The sequence below is a fragment of the Neopsephotus bourkii genome, unplaced genomic scaffold (genome assembly GCF_033783945.1).
Source record: "Neopsephotus bourkii isolate Nb327-2 ecotype Australia unplaced genomic scaffold, CSIRO-AGI_Nbou_v1 NB_107, whole genome shotgun sequence".
NCBI classification, from domain to species: Eukaryota; Metazoa; Chordata; class Aves; order Psittaciformes; family Psittacidae; genus Neopsephotus; species Neopsephotus bourkii.
Window position 1 is genome coordinate 8,271,305 of NW_026900624.1, and position 17,756 is coordinate 8,289,060.

The 17,756-nt window shown below is 44.1% G+C and overlaps 2 protein-coding genes across 20 annotated transcripts in view; both read right to left on the reverse strand.

The window, feature by feature from the left end:
- Window positions 1–3,190: 3,190 nt before the first annotated feature.
- On the reverse strand, window positions 3,191–5,249 carry REP15 (RAB15 effector protein). The gene is given in 5 exon segments (XM_061364760.1): window positions 3,191–3,671; window positions 3,673–3,897; window positions 3,899–3,946; window positions 3,948–4,055; window positions 5,245–5,249. Coding segments are annotated over 5 exon segments (867 nt in total).
- A 242-nt stretch (window positions 5,250–5,491) lies between these two features.
- Window positions 5,492–17,756, reverse strand: part of PPFIBP1 (PPFIA binding protein 1) — a 113,112-nt gene continuing 100,847 nt past the window's right edge. For all 19 annotated transcript variants that reach the window (XM_061359624.1, XM_061359618.1, XM_061359610.1 and 16 more), the window contains 10 exons: window positions 17,148–17,298; window positions 15,858–15,969; window positions 15,655–15,743; window positions 13,027–13,149; window positions 12,080–12,205; window positions 11,029–11,217; window positions 10,295–10,474; window positions 9,872–9,937; window positions 6,749–9,132; window positions 5,492–5,768 (listed from right to left, as the gene is read on the reverse strand). In XM_061359624.1, the coding sequence (XP_061215608.1) occupies window positions 9,046–9,132; window positions 9,872–9,937; window positions 10,295–10,474; window positions 11,029–11,217; window positions 12,080–12,205; window positions 13,027–13,149; window positions 15,655–15,743; window positions 15,858–15,969; window positions 17,148–17,298 (1,123 nt within the window). In that variant the 3' untranslated portion in view covers window positions 5,492–5,768; window positions 6,749–9,045. The remainder of the gene's footprint in view (window positions 5,769–6,748; window positions 9,133–9,871; window positions 9,938–10,294; window positions 10,475–11,028; window positions 11,218–12,079; window positions 12,206–13,026; window positions 13,150–15,654; window positions 15,744–15,857; window positions 15,970–17,147; window positions 17,299–17,756) is intronic.

Here is a 17,756-nt window from a genome sequence, read left to right on the forward strand (position 1 = left end):
GTAAGTTGTCTCTGTTTTCTTTGCTATCACTCCAATATCCTCTTTTGACCTTTGTTTTGTACGTCTTCCTTGTGAACATGAGGCTCTTTTAATAAATAAAAAGAGGGATTTTATATAATCTGCTGAAACAAAACTGTGTCACACCTTTTGCTTATGGTCCTGCACTAGAGCATCTAAACAAGTCAGTGGTAAAAATACTTAGTTACTTTCTTCGAGCCAGTTCATCTCTTACAGAAAAGACGAGTGTTCTTCCAGTTTTCTGACAGGACGTGCTGAGTATCACTAAAGTGCATGTTACAAAGCAGCTGGGGAAACACAAACCTTCCATGTGAGAGGCACTTTGTGGAAGGTTTCCTGAGAGAAACAGGATTAAAAGGGCTGCTGCTGCTTTGGCTTCACCAGAGGTGGGTCCCCTTCACTTAATGGCTTATGGAGCTTACTTCAGCTTTCTGAGCTAACCACAGAAACTAGAGTCCTTGCAGCAGCAGAAGGGAAGTATCTGGGCAGCAGGGAATGGAGGTTTTATCCTCCCAGGGTATGGGAGATGGAAGAGACAGCAGAAGTGCACTGGTGATGGATCATCCAAGGCAGAAGGCTGGGAGAAGGGTCTCTGTGTGGCTGAGGGCTAGGATGGCTATAGATGAAGGCCTCTGTCAGGCAGTGTTCACACAGCTTGGGGTACGCAGACCATGCTGCTTCTTTTGCCACAGGGGAAGGGAAGGGAGGTTTGTGCCAGCCACCGTCTGGAGTAATAGAACCCTGGCACCAGGGGCCCAGATCTTCTCTGCTTGAGTCGGAAACTCCTGGTGGACCCAGGTTGGGGTGGATATCTGCATCCTGTGATAAGCTAATCATGGTTCTTAAAGTTTCTTTAAGAAGGATGGGGTGAGGTGTTCTACTGTGTTTTTCTTATTATGAAGACCTACCTGGCTAAGCTCACCAGCCAACAGCAGCAGCGCTGCAAGTCTCTTCTTTTGGTAGCCTTTCTTCACTTCAGTTATGCTTCCATGAGCTCTTGAGCTCACCTACAGTCTAAACTATGTAAACTATACATTATACTAAACTATACATTAGCAAATGATGCCTAAAGGAAAAACAACAACATGACCCAACCCCTTCACTTTGGTTTTAGTAACCAACCTTATTATACAAATTATGATGGGATTAAACTGCCTGAGGTCAGCACCTTGCCTGGTAAATCAGTGTGTCTGGTTACAGAAGCACATGGTATGGCTGTGACTCACCTGAGCTGAGGCTCCAGCTTGGCTGAATAAATGAACATTCTCAAGTTTATGTCGTTAAATACTTGGTTGTGTATCATCTTCACCATTATCAGCCATGATACAGAGCCTGGGCTGGTTTCCATCACTGCTGAGGGCCTGGGCTCCTGAACCAAAACCCACAAGGTGAAGAGTGTAGTGCTGCCTGGGCAATGTACCCTGGCTCCCAGAAGAAACGCCAAGCCTGCATGACATGTCTGAGGTACCAGGGACACTTCGAAGGACATGAATCACATTGGCACCTGCCCCAGGGTGTAACTGCCATAGTTTGAACTCTACATAGTCCAGACACTTTGATTTTCTTCTTCCAACACCAAAAAACCATGCAAAACATCCAAAGGAAAATGCCCAACCAGTTTTCAGAGAAACATTCCTGAAGAACTGAATAGCTTAAGAGACATATCCTAGTTGCAAGTAAGATACCAATTTAATGCAAACTTAAAGCTCTTTTGCTGGTCCTTTATAAACCAAGCACTCCTGCTGCAGCAGTGGTTATTTAAATGGGCAAAAAAAAACCCAAATCCCAAACCAACACAACTCTCCTGATTAATGGCACATATTCCCACTATCTGTCATCTATATAAAACTATGCATGTTTTCTATGTAAAACACCAGAACTTTCCCCTTTGCCCCACCAAACCCCTGCTACAAACAAAGAAACCACAGTGATGGCAGCTCTTTAAAAACAAACTGTCTTGCAATGAACTGTTTTAAACCCAAAAGGCCTCCCTTCTCCATACCCAGCTACAAATTTCACAGTTCTACGTGTGCTTGTTTTATTTCAGTTCACCTCTCAGCCTCCACACCTATGCTATGGAAAACTGTCTAAGTAACAGCCTTTATTTCTCAGCTGCTGCAGTTTCCCCATCCTAGCCCTCAGCCACACAGAGACCCTTCTCCCAGCCTTCCTTCCGCCTTGGGTGATCAATCACCAATGCACCCCTGCTGTCTCTTCCACCTCCCACACCCTGGGAGGATAAAATGTGAATAAGCTTTTGAAATTACTTTTTTTTCCTATTAAATAAAAGGACTAAACTTACAAGAAAACTACAGGCAGAGGAGCTTTGCAGTGACCAAACTATTCAGACCACTACAAAGTTGAGTTTTCCAATTTGACAACTTAGCAGGTCTTCCTTCCCTTGCTAACAGTGGCTGAAAGAAAGTAATTACAATGGTGCAGTCCCAAAGTCTTACTCTATCCACTAAAAGCAGAGGGAAATGGAATAAATCAGTCGCTAAATGCAACCAGCCACTGAGCTACTCAAACCAAATTCAAAGTTTTGCCTCCTCCAGACTTCTGCTCTCTGCCACACGTGGTGAGCAGTTGCCACTGCTGCCATGAGAAGTGAAAACTCCCACCAGCATCCCCAGGGCCAGGTTTTGTCCATACTCACTGATTTTTAACCAAGTTTTCTGTAGCACCTGCCACTGCCTTCAGCCGCTCCTTGCCCTCACACAGTGCTTGGCAGGAACAGGCCTTGCAGCTGGGACCGACCCTGCCCCTGCCTTTCAGTCACAGTGCTGAAGCCCTCCAGAGCCTGGCACTGATCTACTATTAGGGGGCAGGTAATAGGTTTCTCATACAGTCCATTTCTAGCCATTTCTAAGAGGAAGGGTTTTTACCTCTTAGTTGGGAACCAGCTCACGCCTCCAAACCAGCATTTCTGAGCTCTGATACTGTCCTTCAACCTAGGTGCAAATCTTGACCATTCCATTTTATTACAGACTCAACACTTGCCACAGAGGCACTAAAGGCTGTGAGTCAGCTCTACCATGACTGCCCAAAGGCTTTTAGGGTGATAAAGCTTTCACTGGCTCCAGCCAACACTTGATGTCTGGTGAACAAAATGTCCTGGAAAAATGACGTGTCTTCTATAAACACATTTTTCTGGCAGGTGAGTCCTGTTGTTTCAAACCTGGAGAGACTGACTCAGCTTGGCTCCTGCAGGAGCCAAGGGAATGTGATGGTTGGAGGGGAAGGTGGGAATTAAGGGGGTGGAGGGAACGTTGTGTGAGAAGAAAAGCCGGAGGCAGCACTGAGCCCCACGCAGCCAGGGTGCAGAGTGCCACTGCTGTACCCAGTGGTTTACAGGAAGCTTATGTACAATGCTGCCCACCTCCTTCAGTCCAGTTTTTGTGCCAAGGCAGTTTTCCAACATGTCTTTCATGGGCAGGAAGCTGTCAGAACTGGTGCCAAATTGCCATAGCGCATCCCTGCCCGACAGGCGGTAGTTTTGCTCCTCCTTGGCAACGCTGTCTAGCATGACTCCTCGGATGTCCTTGGGCTTCCCTGGCACACCGACTATGATGAACAAGCCCAGGCAGTCCTGTCCCACCAGGTGGCAGAACTCCACCAGCTTCTCAAACCTGCTCCTGTTCTGGAAATGCTCATCTGCCAGTGCAGCTTTTTGGCAGCAATGCTCCACCACCTCAGCTATGGAAAAGATCAGCCAGCTGTAAAGCCTGTATGGCAAGTTGAAATTTGATTTGCTTGTCGGCTCCAGACAGGGTCCAGATCCAGCCCACCCCAAACAGTGAAGACTGCTGCTTGGTCATTGTGCTAGTTGTGATGCGTGCCTCCACCCCCTTTTTCAGGCAGAAGATGATGAAGTTGACCAAAAGTTTCACTCAGCGTGTTTGTGGCTGGCTGGAATTTGCTCTGGGGTTCCAAGGTAGCTCTTCAGCCTTTGGGATACATGGACCACACCTCAGCTGAAGACTTCACAGATGATGAGTTTCAGCCTTGTTCTGCTGGTTGTCCTCTTTTGAGAACTTCTGGCCCATTTTCCATGCAGGAGGTCACTTCCACAGGCAGACCACCTCAGGGAAGTCCCTTCTTATTCCATCAAAGGCTATGTAGGCACTGGGTTCAGCCAGACCTATTGAGCATGCATATGGCTAACCTGCCACCCTCCAGCTGAAGGTCATGGCAGTGGCAGAGCTGAGCCCTGTGAACCCGCTGCTGTTCGGCAGGGCAGGCAGGCTTCCTTGTGTGTGTTTCTCTGCAGGTGACTGAACAGCAACCAGCCTGACAGGCCCAGTGGCTTTCACACCTACTGAATTCATCTTTGCTTGTTTCCTTGTTGTTAACTCTGGCACCATTCCTTTAGCTGATGCTATCTCATTCCAGACTGATCACCTTTGATCTCTTTCTAGGACTACTACAGAGAAGTCATTTTCATTGGCACTGGGTGTTTCCTGGACATGAAACAACCTTTTTCTTTTAATCACCCCAAGAAACGCATGAATCCAAACCTGAGGACTTCCACAGGGCACTTGAAATGAGCCAGTGGTCTTTTCTGATGAGCTGTTGCCTGTATCCCAGTATTAACTGCTGCTATAGTTGTGCCCTGGCAGTGCACATGGAGCAATGGCCATAAACTGAAACACGAGAGGTTTCACCTCAGCATGAGGAAAAACTTTATGCTGAGGGTGGCAGAGCACTGGAACAGACTGCCCTGTAGAAGTCCTCAGGTTGGGAGGCACGCATGTAATTTAAGCAAACAGTAAAAAAAGATGGGTTTAATTTTCATAGGCTCTTGATGGATACACATCTATCTTTTCCTCATTACTGTAAAAAAACAGACAACAACAGTTTATTATAGTCTAGGTTTCAAAGTGTTTATCCTCGGTGTTCCCACTGAAATGTTCATCTGCTGATTAACAAAAGCACAGAAATCAAGGTCACAAGATAGGGATCCTGCATTTTCTGGTCTGTTATCTCGGCTATGCTGGGTAAAACCTTGATCATCATTCATACCTTCATCCCAGCAACACAATGCAGTAGCTGGAGCTCCCATGACTGATGAGGGCTGTGAGGGCACAGGGACAGGAACAACACCTGGGACCAGAGAGACAGTAGCTCTGTACAGGTAGAAGGGCCAGAGCTGGTCTTTCCTTTGGCACCCTGTGAGGACTCCCTGAGGAGTACACACCGAGCAACAAGAAAGCACTTCCTCATTACGCCATAGCAAACAACCCGAGATGACTCAAATCTGATTCCAGAAATAAATAAAAAGACTGAGGGTAGTTGATTTCCTAGCTGAATCCTTCTGCAGACACTATTGACAATCAAACTGAATCCACAAAAAATGTGCGAGTTTGCCCCTCTTCCCTCCTGTGTCTTTTAAATTGAACAAAATAAGTTTTCTATGAAAGTAACATGGGAAACAAGGATATTATATTAGAAAGGAACCAGCGTTCAGAAACACTTGGCATTTTCCACAGACTTTATTGGATTTTACGTGGCAATACACAATAGTTATGTTGCCCTCTTCAAACACACACAAATTTAAATACCCCAACAGTATCATTGTGTGCACATGCACATCATATAAACTTCCTGACTTGATCACTTGCTTTCATATTCCAGCCCCATAAAATAACCAAGGTTCAGGGACAGGCACCTTTGAAGCGATGACCTTACTTCCAGCTGGTGAATGCAGGAATGGGGTTGTTGGGAGCAGAATGCTACTTACACGGGACTTGCTTAAACCATCATCACCATTAGTGCCTCAAGGGTCGGTACTGGGACCAGTATTATTTAATATATTCATCAATGATTTAGATGAGGGAATTGAGTGTACTATCAGCAAGTTTGCTGATGACACTAAGCTGGGAGGGGTGGCCGACACGCCAGAAGGCTGTGCTGCCATCCAGAGAGACCTGGACAGGCTGGAGAGTTGGGCGGGGAATAACTTGATGAAATATAACAAGGGAAAGTGTAGAGTCCTGCATCTGGGCAGGAACAACCCCAGGTTCCAGTATAGGTTGGGGAACGACCTGTTAGAGAGCAGTGTAGGGGAGAGGGACCTGGGGGTCCTGGTGGACGACAGGGTGACCATGAGCCGACACTGTGCCCTTGTGGCCAAGAAGGCCAATGGCATCCTGGGGTGTATTAGAAGGGGGGTGGTTAGTAGGTCGAGAGAGGTCCTCCTTCCCCTCTACTCTGCCCTGGTGAGACCTCATCTGGAATATTGTGTCCAGTTCTGGGCCCCTCAGTTTAAGAAGGACAGGGACCTGCTGGAGAGAGTCCAGCGCAGGGCAACTAAGATGATTAAGGGAGTGGAGCATCTCCCTTATGAGGAAAGACTGAGGGAGCTGGGTCTCTATAGTTTGGAGAAGAGGAGACTGAGGGGTGACCTTATTAGTGTATATAAATATATAAAGGGGGAGTGTCACGAGGATGGAGCCAGGCTCTTCTCAGTGGCAAACAATGATAGGACAAGGGGTAATGGGTACAAACTGGAACACAAGAGGTTCCACTTAAACTTGAGAAGAAACTTCTTCTCAGTGAGGGTGACGGAACACTGGAACAGGCTGCCCAGGGAGGTTGTGGAGTCTCCTTCTCTGGAGACATTCAAAACCCGCCTGGACACGTTCCTGTGTAACCTTATCTAGGTGTTCCTGCTCCGGCAGGGGGATTGGACTAGATGATCTTTTGAGGTCCCTTCCAATCTCTAACATACTGTGATACTGTGATCATCTGCCTTTGTTGATAGGCTAGCACTGGATTGAAGAGAAATCAGAGACTATTTGTGCCTCTTTCAGCACATAATATTGTGTTACTGGGTCCCCTTATTTTTTCCTGTGAATATCCAGTCATATTCACTAGTGAGATCAAATCTGGAGGAATACTTTAGCTCAGAGGCCTGCACCATGTCTTCCCAGTGCTTCTGCAGCATTTGGGAGAACAGGGTCTTAAACTCAACTTACATGTGAGTAATAACCATATTACAGAGTATTCACAGAAAGCGAGCCCTGAATTCCCATCCCAAGCATCTGCACCCTAAAGCTGAGAGCAGGCGTTCCACAATGGGGTATTTCTGCCTGAATAAAATGGCTCAAACACCCTCAAGACTGCAGAGGAATAAACAACAGTCAGCAAATTATTTACAGACAGGAATTCATCAGGAATACTGAATAAAGCTTCAGTTGGGATCTGTTTGTAGATAACTGTTAAGCAGCACAAACTATTTTATGTATACATTATGGATTGTTTGCCTGGCTCCAGTAACTAAAGAGAAAATGGCAGCACTTGATATTATGTGTAACACAACTGGTCCACATCAAGTCTTTCATCTTGCTACATAAATAATAGTCTATGCTGCACATCCTTCAAGGAACCAGGCTGGCAACAGCTTATCAAATTACAATAATACAATGCTAGAGTGTGTCTCCAATCTATGACTTGAGCTCCCTGGAAGCCCTTGAACCCTGAACCCTGTAAGAACCTTTCTTCTCCTAGCTTTGGTAATAGTGTTTCATAAACACCCACAAGGTCAGCACAATCTGACACCCCTTGCACCATGTCAGCAATGTGTTGGGAACAGTCTCACTTCCAGCAAGGAGAGCAATAAAACAAGCCACAAACGCTTGGTACAGCAACACACCACCACGGGGAACAATTCCAGATGTACTTTTTTTGCCCTTACAAAGCAAAGAAGCTTCATGCCATTGTGCTAAAATACATGCAACGTTCAACACCGTACTAATGACCACTGTAATAAACAGAGTTACATTTTTGCCATTTGCTTTTGGCTAGGACACCTTGCAATACCAAAGTCTGACAAAAGATTTGCATTGGCTTAGTTATTAAAATCTGATGATCTTCAAAAGCAGAGGAGCTGTGCTTTGAGAAGGTAAAATGATTTTCATAACTGAATTTTGGAGAAAAAGTCCCACCTTAGGTTTAATATTCTGAAATAATATATTTCCTATACATTTCTCTATATAACATTATACTTTCTTGCAACTACACCATCTTTACATTAGTCACAGCACAGAAATATCTCTTCCATATGCAGGGAGTACTCTCAACTCAGAGGAAATTTTTATGGCACAGAAGTGTTAATCACCTTGTTTGGATGCTCTAACTACTGCTGCTGGGAACAAGAAAGAAGATGTTTTAAGATGTGCAGCTCCTGCAGAGTCATGGCTAGAAGAAACCTGCTTTGTACTTGTTTCACCATCCCAAATGGAAGATCATTGAACTGTGCACGTAAGTAAAAAGCAATGAAAGAAAACAGTTCCAAAGGTCAGCCTGCCTTTTCCAGTAACCAGCTGGTATGCAAACTGGCATAATTTTTTTTTTACAAGCCTCTCCCCTTCCCCCACACCTCGAACTTTCCATCACTCTCTCTCACAAAATCTAAATTTCTGCTTTTATATGTACTTCATATATTTCTTTTTTCCTTTTTCTTTTTTTATAAAACTGTATAAAAATAAGAGCAACAGTCAAGAGCTACCGGGGGGTTTATGCAGGGCATGGATGATTAAAATTCTACATTGGATACTGTAGGAAGGGCAGAACTGGCATTTGTGCTGAACAAACGAACTTGAAGAAGAGCAGGAACAGCTATTTTCAGCTGAGAGCCTAGAAAAAGCTTGTGCATGATATCTACAGACTTCTACCTAACAACTTCTGTTATTTTGAAACAATATAAGGTATTATCTGAGGCCATGAATAAGCAAAAGGAGCACTATTATACCACATAAAATTAAATGCAACACTCTGAAACGTAATCACCAGTTTGTACATTAAATATAGTAAAAACAATTACCATTCACCAGTGTCAGGGTGTTTCTTATGGCAACTTTAGAGTAGGCACCTTTTTGTTTTCCTAAATTCTCCAGCCCCCAGTGTTACTTCTAAGAAACAGAAGCAAGAGCAATGTGATGTACATGATCTGCTGCCCGTCATGTATAATGATGACGTTTCTTGCACATACGAAAGTGAGCCTTTGCCAGTGCCTGGTGGTTACTGTCACACGTTGGAGTCCTCATCCGTTATACTGGTGCTAGGAGAGCGAGTTGCAAAGTCTTTAAACATTTCATCTTCCTTCAGCATGTGCTAGAAGGGAAAGGAGGGAAAAGTCAAGTTTCAGGCCCTTACAACTGAAATCAGGCACGTGGGATGCTCCAGTCATGTGCCTGGCAGCAAACACCACCATCACCCTGACAGCCACTGCTTTGCTCTGCTGAAAAGCCAGCTAGCTCACCACCCACGCTGCTGAAAAGCCAGCTAGCTCACTGCTGCCTGCTGGCCCAAATGGCTCGGGAAGCATAGACTGGAGCTGGGCTTCCACCCAGAAGATGTGCTGTGATCCTAATGTGGCAACTCACCACCCAAGGGCAAAGCACTGGCCTCTGCCCTCGCCAGAGGGTGGCGATTCTGGCAACCATGGGCTACCAGCCAGCAGAACCTGCTGCCACAGTGGGCAAGTATCTTCTTATAGCACCAAGTTTTCTTTTTCCCTCCATCCATACACAAAACCCAGAGAACCTCAACTAACCCCAAGTCTGATAAGGCTTCACTATATCCATAATTTACACTGTATATATTTTAGCCCTCCGAGACCAGTAGGCTAGCCAAAGACTAAGGCCTGCCACAAGCTGAGATTGATCAAAGCACCTGCCCCCAAACTACAAAACTCAGCTGCTTGACAGAGCCACTAACAGCAAAGAGAAGTTGTACTTAGTGTATTTGTATTAAACAGCATCACTATTTAATACTAGTGACTGCCAAGGGGTTTATACCCATCTTAGAGTAACAGAGATCTTATTCCACAGACCCCACTTTTAAGCCTTACTGTCAAGTTGTTGATGCCTTCAGAAAACACTCCTATTTGCCTCACTGTTCCCTCTGAATCTTCCATCTACAAAAAAAAACAGTGAATACTGAATCAATAATAAATTCATTGTTTGCCATGACAGAGTGGCAGTTAAGTGCAGCACATAATGTAACTGCTTGATTACAGCAATAATGGTCAGAGCAAAGGAGGAGTGTGCACCACCAGGAGAGAACAGTTATGCCAGAGTAGGTCCTAAAGTCACTGCATTCACAGCTTGAACCTCCCCGGGCTGAGAGACACTTTGTTGGTAATGCTGTGTGACTGCAAGAAGTCAGGATCTTCAGAGACCAAAGCAAAAGGAAGGCCTCCCTGGCAAAAGCAAGGTTTTCCACCAAACCTGACTGCACAGTCAAGGACTCCAGACTGCTAGAACTGGCTTACCTGCTCCAGCCTGTCCAAATCATCATCATCATATACTCGGATATCCAGGCCAGGCTTAAAACCCTTCTTTGACCCACTTCCAGATGCCCGTCCCAGCTCCATAGGACATACATACTCTTCCACATCATCTTGCTTCTTCTTCCTCAGGCTTCCAAAACTGCTGAAGGCAAGTTTCTTTGGCTTACAAGTGAAGAGAAAATTGACAATCAGCAAAGAATTAACAGATCTCTTACTGCTGCACTGGTGTTTCAATAATGGTTAAAACCCCACTACTCTAATAAATAAAGATCTTCTAAATAGCTGTATTTCATGCTAAATGCATCTAAAAGAACAAGATGTGTCCCCTCATTCTACAATTGTTCAGACAACACCATTTAAGGATCTCAAATGAGATCAGAATCCCACTGCATTAAACCATGAGCATATAAATAGTAAGAGACAGTCTCCCTTCTAAGACATCTTACAGGACAGACAGAAGGACAACTACAAGAGTTCTACCTCTTGTCTGTGCATGTGAGAGGATGAGGTATGGTGCATTCATGTGTCAAACATGAATGTCAAACAAGTGCCAGATCCAGATCTGCTGAGTTTTGCTTTCATGCATCTTTCATTAGCAGCCAGACCCTTTTCTCAGATTTTACTGAACTGCCCTCCAAACACAGATAAAACCAGCATAATGGAGATCTAAATGCTTGCCTGGAAGCTCGTGCACCAACCCAGAACAACTGACTTACCTTTACTTTGGCAGTGGCTGTTAAGAGGACGTAGTCTGGGGACTCCATGGCTTCACGTTTCTGCTGCTGGGCCTCCTGGCCAATAAGGAGGTTGAAATGAGTCGCCAAGTGCCGTCTCAGCAGTGTTTTGTTTGGTGGGATGTTCAGCAACTGTGCCATGGTTTCTACATTGAATCGAGGCTCCAAAACCTATTAATCAAATCACAGAGAATCCAGCTGAAGCCAGCACTGTGTGATGAGGTCTCACGTACACCAACAGATATGCCTATCTTGGTCACTTCCTAAGATTGCTTTGTGGTTTTTGTTTGTATATTAGAGGAAAGACACAACAAAGAGCGAGAAAAGAGAGTTAACTAAAGGACTGATAAAATGCTACCTCCGGGCTTTCCTTCTTGAGTTATAAATAGAGAAAAAATGGCAGGTAAGAAGAAAGGAACAGATAAATCCACCCTTAGCTCACATAACGCGTGAAGCTGCCACAAAATGTTTACCTATAGTCCTCTTTAATTCAGGAAAAATAGCTAGAGGAATCATGGAAAATAAACAGATGTAAAATGTTTGGAGCAGGGATATTCCTCTCAATCACCACAACAAACTTCTGCAAGTGTAAGTCGTGTCTGGAGTTTGTGATGGTAATTAAAGCCAATCCTGGTTTGACACTGAAATGGCAAATTTTACAGAAGTAACAAGCCTTCCTCACAAAATAAGAACATATCCAGGTCTAGGACCAGATCTAAGAAGGAAGACGGCGGCTGTTTAACAGCAAGATAGCAGTGTACAGCACTGTAGGACAGAGGGTGGAGAATACCATACACAAATTAAATTGTGAGGAGAATACACATAATCAAACCCATTGCTGCCCATCCTAATTCTGCCCAAGACAGTCATGTCCGTTAAGAAAAAAGGTACTACACCTTGATAGCGACTTCTCACTAAGCAGGATAAGAAGATGAAGAGTGTGCAGCACAGATAACTTCAGAACTTTGCTCTTGCAATTCTCAGCCATGTGGTTTTTTTAAATAAGATGGAACAAGCAAGCCAAGAACCTTACCATCAATCCCCCATGCACACCGCTCCCCCGCAGGTTAGGTGCATACTCTGCCAGATCAACGGAGCGTAACCACTCCATCACGCGATGGTTGGTCCATTGGGTGACCTCGGAAGGTGTGACATTATTCTGTGAACAGGAGGAGCAGGCAGTTAAGGAGACTTCCCATCTCAGCTGTCCCAACCCCAGTCTTCACTGAAACAAACCTCTCCTGCACTTAATGAATTCAAGCCCACTTTGCACTTGACAAAAAAACAGACAGCTCTTTCTGGATTGCTGTCTTGAAGCAATACCAATGTGGCCATGGGTCTGGACAGTGGACAGGTCTGTATTATGCTTCACACCATTTGATCACCTGTTGTGCACTAGGACTACATGCAATTTCTACCAATAGAACTGAAAATTTAGCTAGCTCCATGAGCTGCTGTGCTTTTCTTGCAGATACACATCACAAATCTAAATCCAAAAGTCTGGGTTGCTTCATCATCCATTGCTCTATCCAGCTTCCAAAACAAACTGATGGCAGTCTCCTGTCTGGTAAGAGGGCCAAACTCCCCCTTTTACACGGAACATTTTGACACAACCTTCAATATTCTAGAGAGTTACACAAGACTTATGGGAACAGTGCGCTGAGTTCACAATGATTTATGTTCCAGACATCAGAGACTAAGCCAAAACAGCCAGCTGTTGCTTAAGAAGAGAAGAGGGAGATTTGGCAAGGGGAGCATGAGTCTGGGACCACGGCAGGTGGAGGAAAGTAAGTGGTATTGCAGGTAGTAGTGGCAGAGCATGAGGCTGGAAGAATAAGATAAGAAAAAGGAAAGCAAAAATGAAATAGAATGAAATAGGAAGGAGGCAACAGAATGAGAGAGCAGAGCAGGAATAATTAGAAACACCAGGGGATAAAAACCTAGAGGATTCCTCTTCACAGCTTCATTTTATGGCAGTACCTCATCAGACGGCCTCCTACGCAGGCAGTTGGGCTCAAAGTTATTTATTCTCAAAACCTGAATGGCTCTCTTGATGCTGAGGTGGTGGAGGACACTGACAACTTTTAAGGACAGCAAGTCATCCTGTCAAAGAGGAAGGAGAATCAAACATAAACACTTACTGGTGGAAGAGCACCCAATTGGAGGAGAGTGCTTCAGACCCTGGCTTTAAAAGACACATCTGATTGATACATTCTGGATTAAGATTTTAATATATGAGACATGAGATTAATGTCAAACCATCAGTCCCAAAAGAAAAGCTTCCTATGTTGCACTGTACTAGCTGCTGGGTGATGTTTTCCCAGTAGGGTATGGAGCTCTGTGGGGAAACTGGGGTAACAAGGGGGATAGAGGATAAGATGACATACCCTCAGCCATCCATTTAGAACCAGGGCAGCTTTCCAAACACAGTGCATCAGACTCACCTGGCATCTGCATTTATTCCTGACAAAAGTATTAATACCACAAATGCCCAGCTAAAAGTTTAACTGAAAACAATAAATTACACTGAAAAGTGAGGCGTTCTGTATGTTTAGAATGAAAACAGAGAAGGTGTGCCAGGTTGGTCTCCCACAACTGCAAATGCTAAATCTTTCATAAATGCTTGTCACAAATGATGGAACGATGGAAAGGGTGACCATACCCAGGCTGCAGAGAAACTCAGTTTAAGTCTCCTTTGCCCCAGCTCACTGTCATGGTAGGTCCTACCTTGCGCAGGCACTGCTGCACACACATGAAACGTCTCAGAAGTCCAATTCTCCACCGATACAAGTTGGCTGACTTTGATACATTTATACGTCCTTGTGTCAGGGCTAACCTGGCTTACTTAGTATGTTTTAGTGCTACTTATGTGCTATGAATACTGGACTCTATTTGGTCAGAATATGTACGCTATGTGCCTTCGCTGTTAACCTATTACTTTTCTTTCCTTTTTTAACACAAGAAAGACTGACTGTTGAATACTAAAAGTTCCCTTCCATTACAGCCTATGCTGCATCTTAACCCACATTCATTCTCATTCAGCTAATACAGTAGTAGTAATGCCTCCTAACACAAGACCAAGCTCTACTATTTTATACTAATGTACAAACCCCAAACCCCACACTACATAAGTAGTGAGTAACATTTGATCAAAATGGACTCAACAGCATAGTCATGCCAGGCAGGTGAGGCAGGTCAGTCCTGGGCAGTGGCTGCAGTTCCTCAGCAGCGCTGTGCTTGTCTTACAGGAGGAGAATGACATTGATCAACCTTAAGCTTTCTCCCAGTGCAATTGCAAAGCCTACATAAAACACATGCAAATACTGCATAAAAAGGTAACTTTTACTCTGTCCATGGCATGGCTTATGAAAGAACAAGAGTGCGACTGATTTCTTCTTTGTCATACAGAAGGAATTAGTATTAGCGATGCTCAGTTTGCATTTCTGTCTCCAGAGAAGAACAAAGGTCTTATCTCATCTTACCTGAGACCTTACACAAAGGAAACCTGCTGGGTTGGCTTTACCTGACCGGCAGTAAAGTGGGATGTTGATGCTGGTGCTAAGCATTTTGAAATACATAATGTAAAAGCTATTAAATGTAGCTTGTTTTCAAACAAGTTGACTCTTAAAACTAGAGTCTTCTTCAAAGGAAATGGCTTGGGTTTTTTTCACTTAAGCACCCACATGAATAGGTAAGTAGGCTGAATGTTTGCTCACTGAAGAAAAAATTCCACCTGCTGCTACTAATTAATACCAACCTGAACAGCAAAGGCCCAGCTGCATGAACTGTGACCACAGAATTTGCACTTCTGCGTACTTACTAACACCGCCTGAGCACATCAGTGTCACACATAAATGTTCAGCACAAGATCACCCATTTCTCATGTGTGGGTCTGGGCTCTTGCTTACTATGCTTGCTTTTCCATTGTAAGATAGTATCTTTGAAGCTGGAAACAATATAGGAAATACCTGCAGGTGAGCAGCAATATCAGGCCTTCTGTTTTCCATAGGTTACAGATATTAGCATTAACTTAACACATGACACCCACTACAGTTTCAAGGGGTCCTTTAAACACTGCAGTGAAGCACACAGACAAGTATGGCATTCTGGCTTATCCTTGTAGCAGTAGCAATGCCTTTGACACTATGACCTTCCTCAGCTTTCTCCCTGCAATCATCCATAAAATTTGAAGACCTGATTTATGAATCATTCACAGAATCACAGACTGGTTTGGGTTGGAAGGGACCTTAAAAGATCATCTAGTTCCAATGCCCCCCAGACCCCCAAGCTTCCACAAGACCAGGTTGCTCAAAGCCCCATCCAACTTGGCCTTGAACACTGCCAGGGATGGGGCATCTACACCTTCCTTGGGCAATCTGTTCCAGTGTCCAGTCCAGGAGGAACATGAAGGTTGGGATGGAGAGGTTGGAGGGTGTTACATGAATTTAGTATCTCTGCAGTTGCAACAATAAGCTCAGTGACAACAGGGTTTCTCTAGTCTCACCTGACCTTTAGTGAGCTATCTGGAGGTACACCCATGTGCATAAAAGCAGAGTGAAACTAAGAACATGAATAAGATGTCAGAATAAAGAAAAGCAATGTACTTACCACACTCATGTAATGGAGCATTCGGCCATCCACCTTTCCTTCATCAAACTGGGTCTTATACTGGGGGAGGCCAATGTCATCCAGCCACCCTAAGGCAGAGACAGACACATTAGTGGGGTATCCAAGTTCTCATCTTTTGGGCCCCAAGTTAGCTACAATTAGGAACCCCTAAGTTGCTGCTTCAGCATGTAATAAAATCTTACTGGTAACCCAGTGGTAATCCAATTTTCCATGATTGTTTTCCTCTTCAGATCCAAGTGCCTGCAGAGCAAGCTGAAGCTTCTTCCGATGCAATGGGTGCTTTATCCCAAGCTCCTTTGAATGGAAGGAAAACAACAAATCTAGAAACAATACTGTATTTTATTTCTCCCTCTGCTTAACTATAAATGATTTCAGAGTCACACTGCACACAGCACTTGCTGGTGACTTGGCAGGTGTATTTCCTATTTGCTGAGTATCAGCATCATTTAGCACATGTTCAGCACTAGGGAAAGGCCCGCTCACTGTGGTGGGCTGGTTTCAAAATAGGGTGGATTCCAAACTGCACAAAAATATTGGCCATAATATTCTCATACCAGGTTAAAAAGAATCCCACAGTATAGACCATGTTAGCATTCAGAAAAATGCTTGATGGGACTACTTCCTTCCCCCCCACTTAGGCAGGTAAGGCTAAGAGATTTATTTTGTTAAGAGCACATGAAAGTCCCACAAATTACTAAAAGTAATGCTTCCAAATGCATAACACCTTCTTCGGTTTAGTTGCAAGTGCAGCCATTCTAGGACCTCTTCAATCCCATATACACTTCCGCCAGTGCTATCTCTGATAACACCATTACGTGTCACTACGTGCATATCACACTTTTCTTACTCCAGCTGTATTGTAACTACAACTCTGAATTATCCCACTGCCTGACTAAGAAAACAGGCTATTTGGTGAGTGACTTTTTTAAAAGCTGAAAACTCACACGTTAGCGAGTACTGTGAATTCAAAGTATAAACTGACCAATTTTTTTCTCCTGTTTCTAATTATAGAAAAAGACAGCTTTGTAATGATTTAAGACAAAGAGACTGACCACCTTGTGTGTAACAAATCTTTATTCCTCTGGGTAAAATGGGCAGAAAATACAACCAGACCAAACCAGCAGCTTTTTACACCCTTCTCACACAGGCATAAAATAACTGCACCATACATGACTGCTAATGAATCAAGGCTACAAGCCCATATGATAATGAAGCACTCTCATGTGCATATTTTTAGAAGGTGGCATAGCCAACTGGTATGTCCATGCTTAATGAAGTTAAATCACATTTAATTATTAGTTTAATTGCAGAGAATTGCAATTCAACTAAAAAGAGACGTATCTGGCATCACTGCAGATGACAATATTTTAAAACCTCATCTTGTTTTATTTTTATTTTTCCTGGGCGCACCTTACAAACATGATTTACATGCACAGAAACATCAATGGTTTTGTGATTCTGACATGTCTCACCTTTTCCAGATCCTGCTGAGAAGCTTGCAGAAGTGTTTGCCCCGACAGTATCCAGTGTCTGCCATTACTTATGTAAGAGCCTAGCCCTTGGTCCTGGAGCCAGTTGCAAACCTGCTCCTTTGTCCACTTTGCGAATGGCATGTCCAGCTCACTACAGAAGATTTTACCAAAAAAAAGACTAATTAATCCCATTCCTCAAATCTCCTATTCTCATACATAATGATAAACCCCAAACCTGAGCCTAACATATTAGTATTTGTGGGAACTGGGACAATCTCTGGGGAAGAACATGCATCATGGTCACATTCTTTGTGAGTCTCACAAAGAAGAGGGTGTCTCTATTCAAGGACAGCCTGGATGGGGCTTTGAGCAACCTGGTCTAGTGGAAGGTGTCCTTGTCTGCAGCAGGCGGTTGGAACTAGGTGATCTTTAAGATCCCTTCCAACACAAACTATTCTACTATTCTATTCTGATTCTGAACTGTTAGCACCATGAAGTGCTGATTGTTGCTGATCTCCTGCCATTATCACAATACACACAGTCTATATATACTACTGAAAACAACCACTTTGCTGCTTTGTGCAACTAAAACTCTGAATTGAGATCATG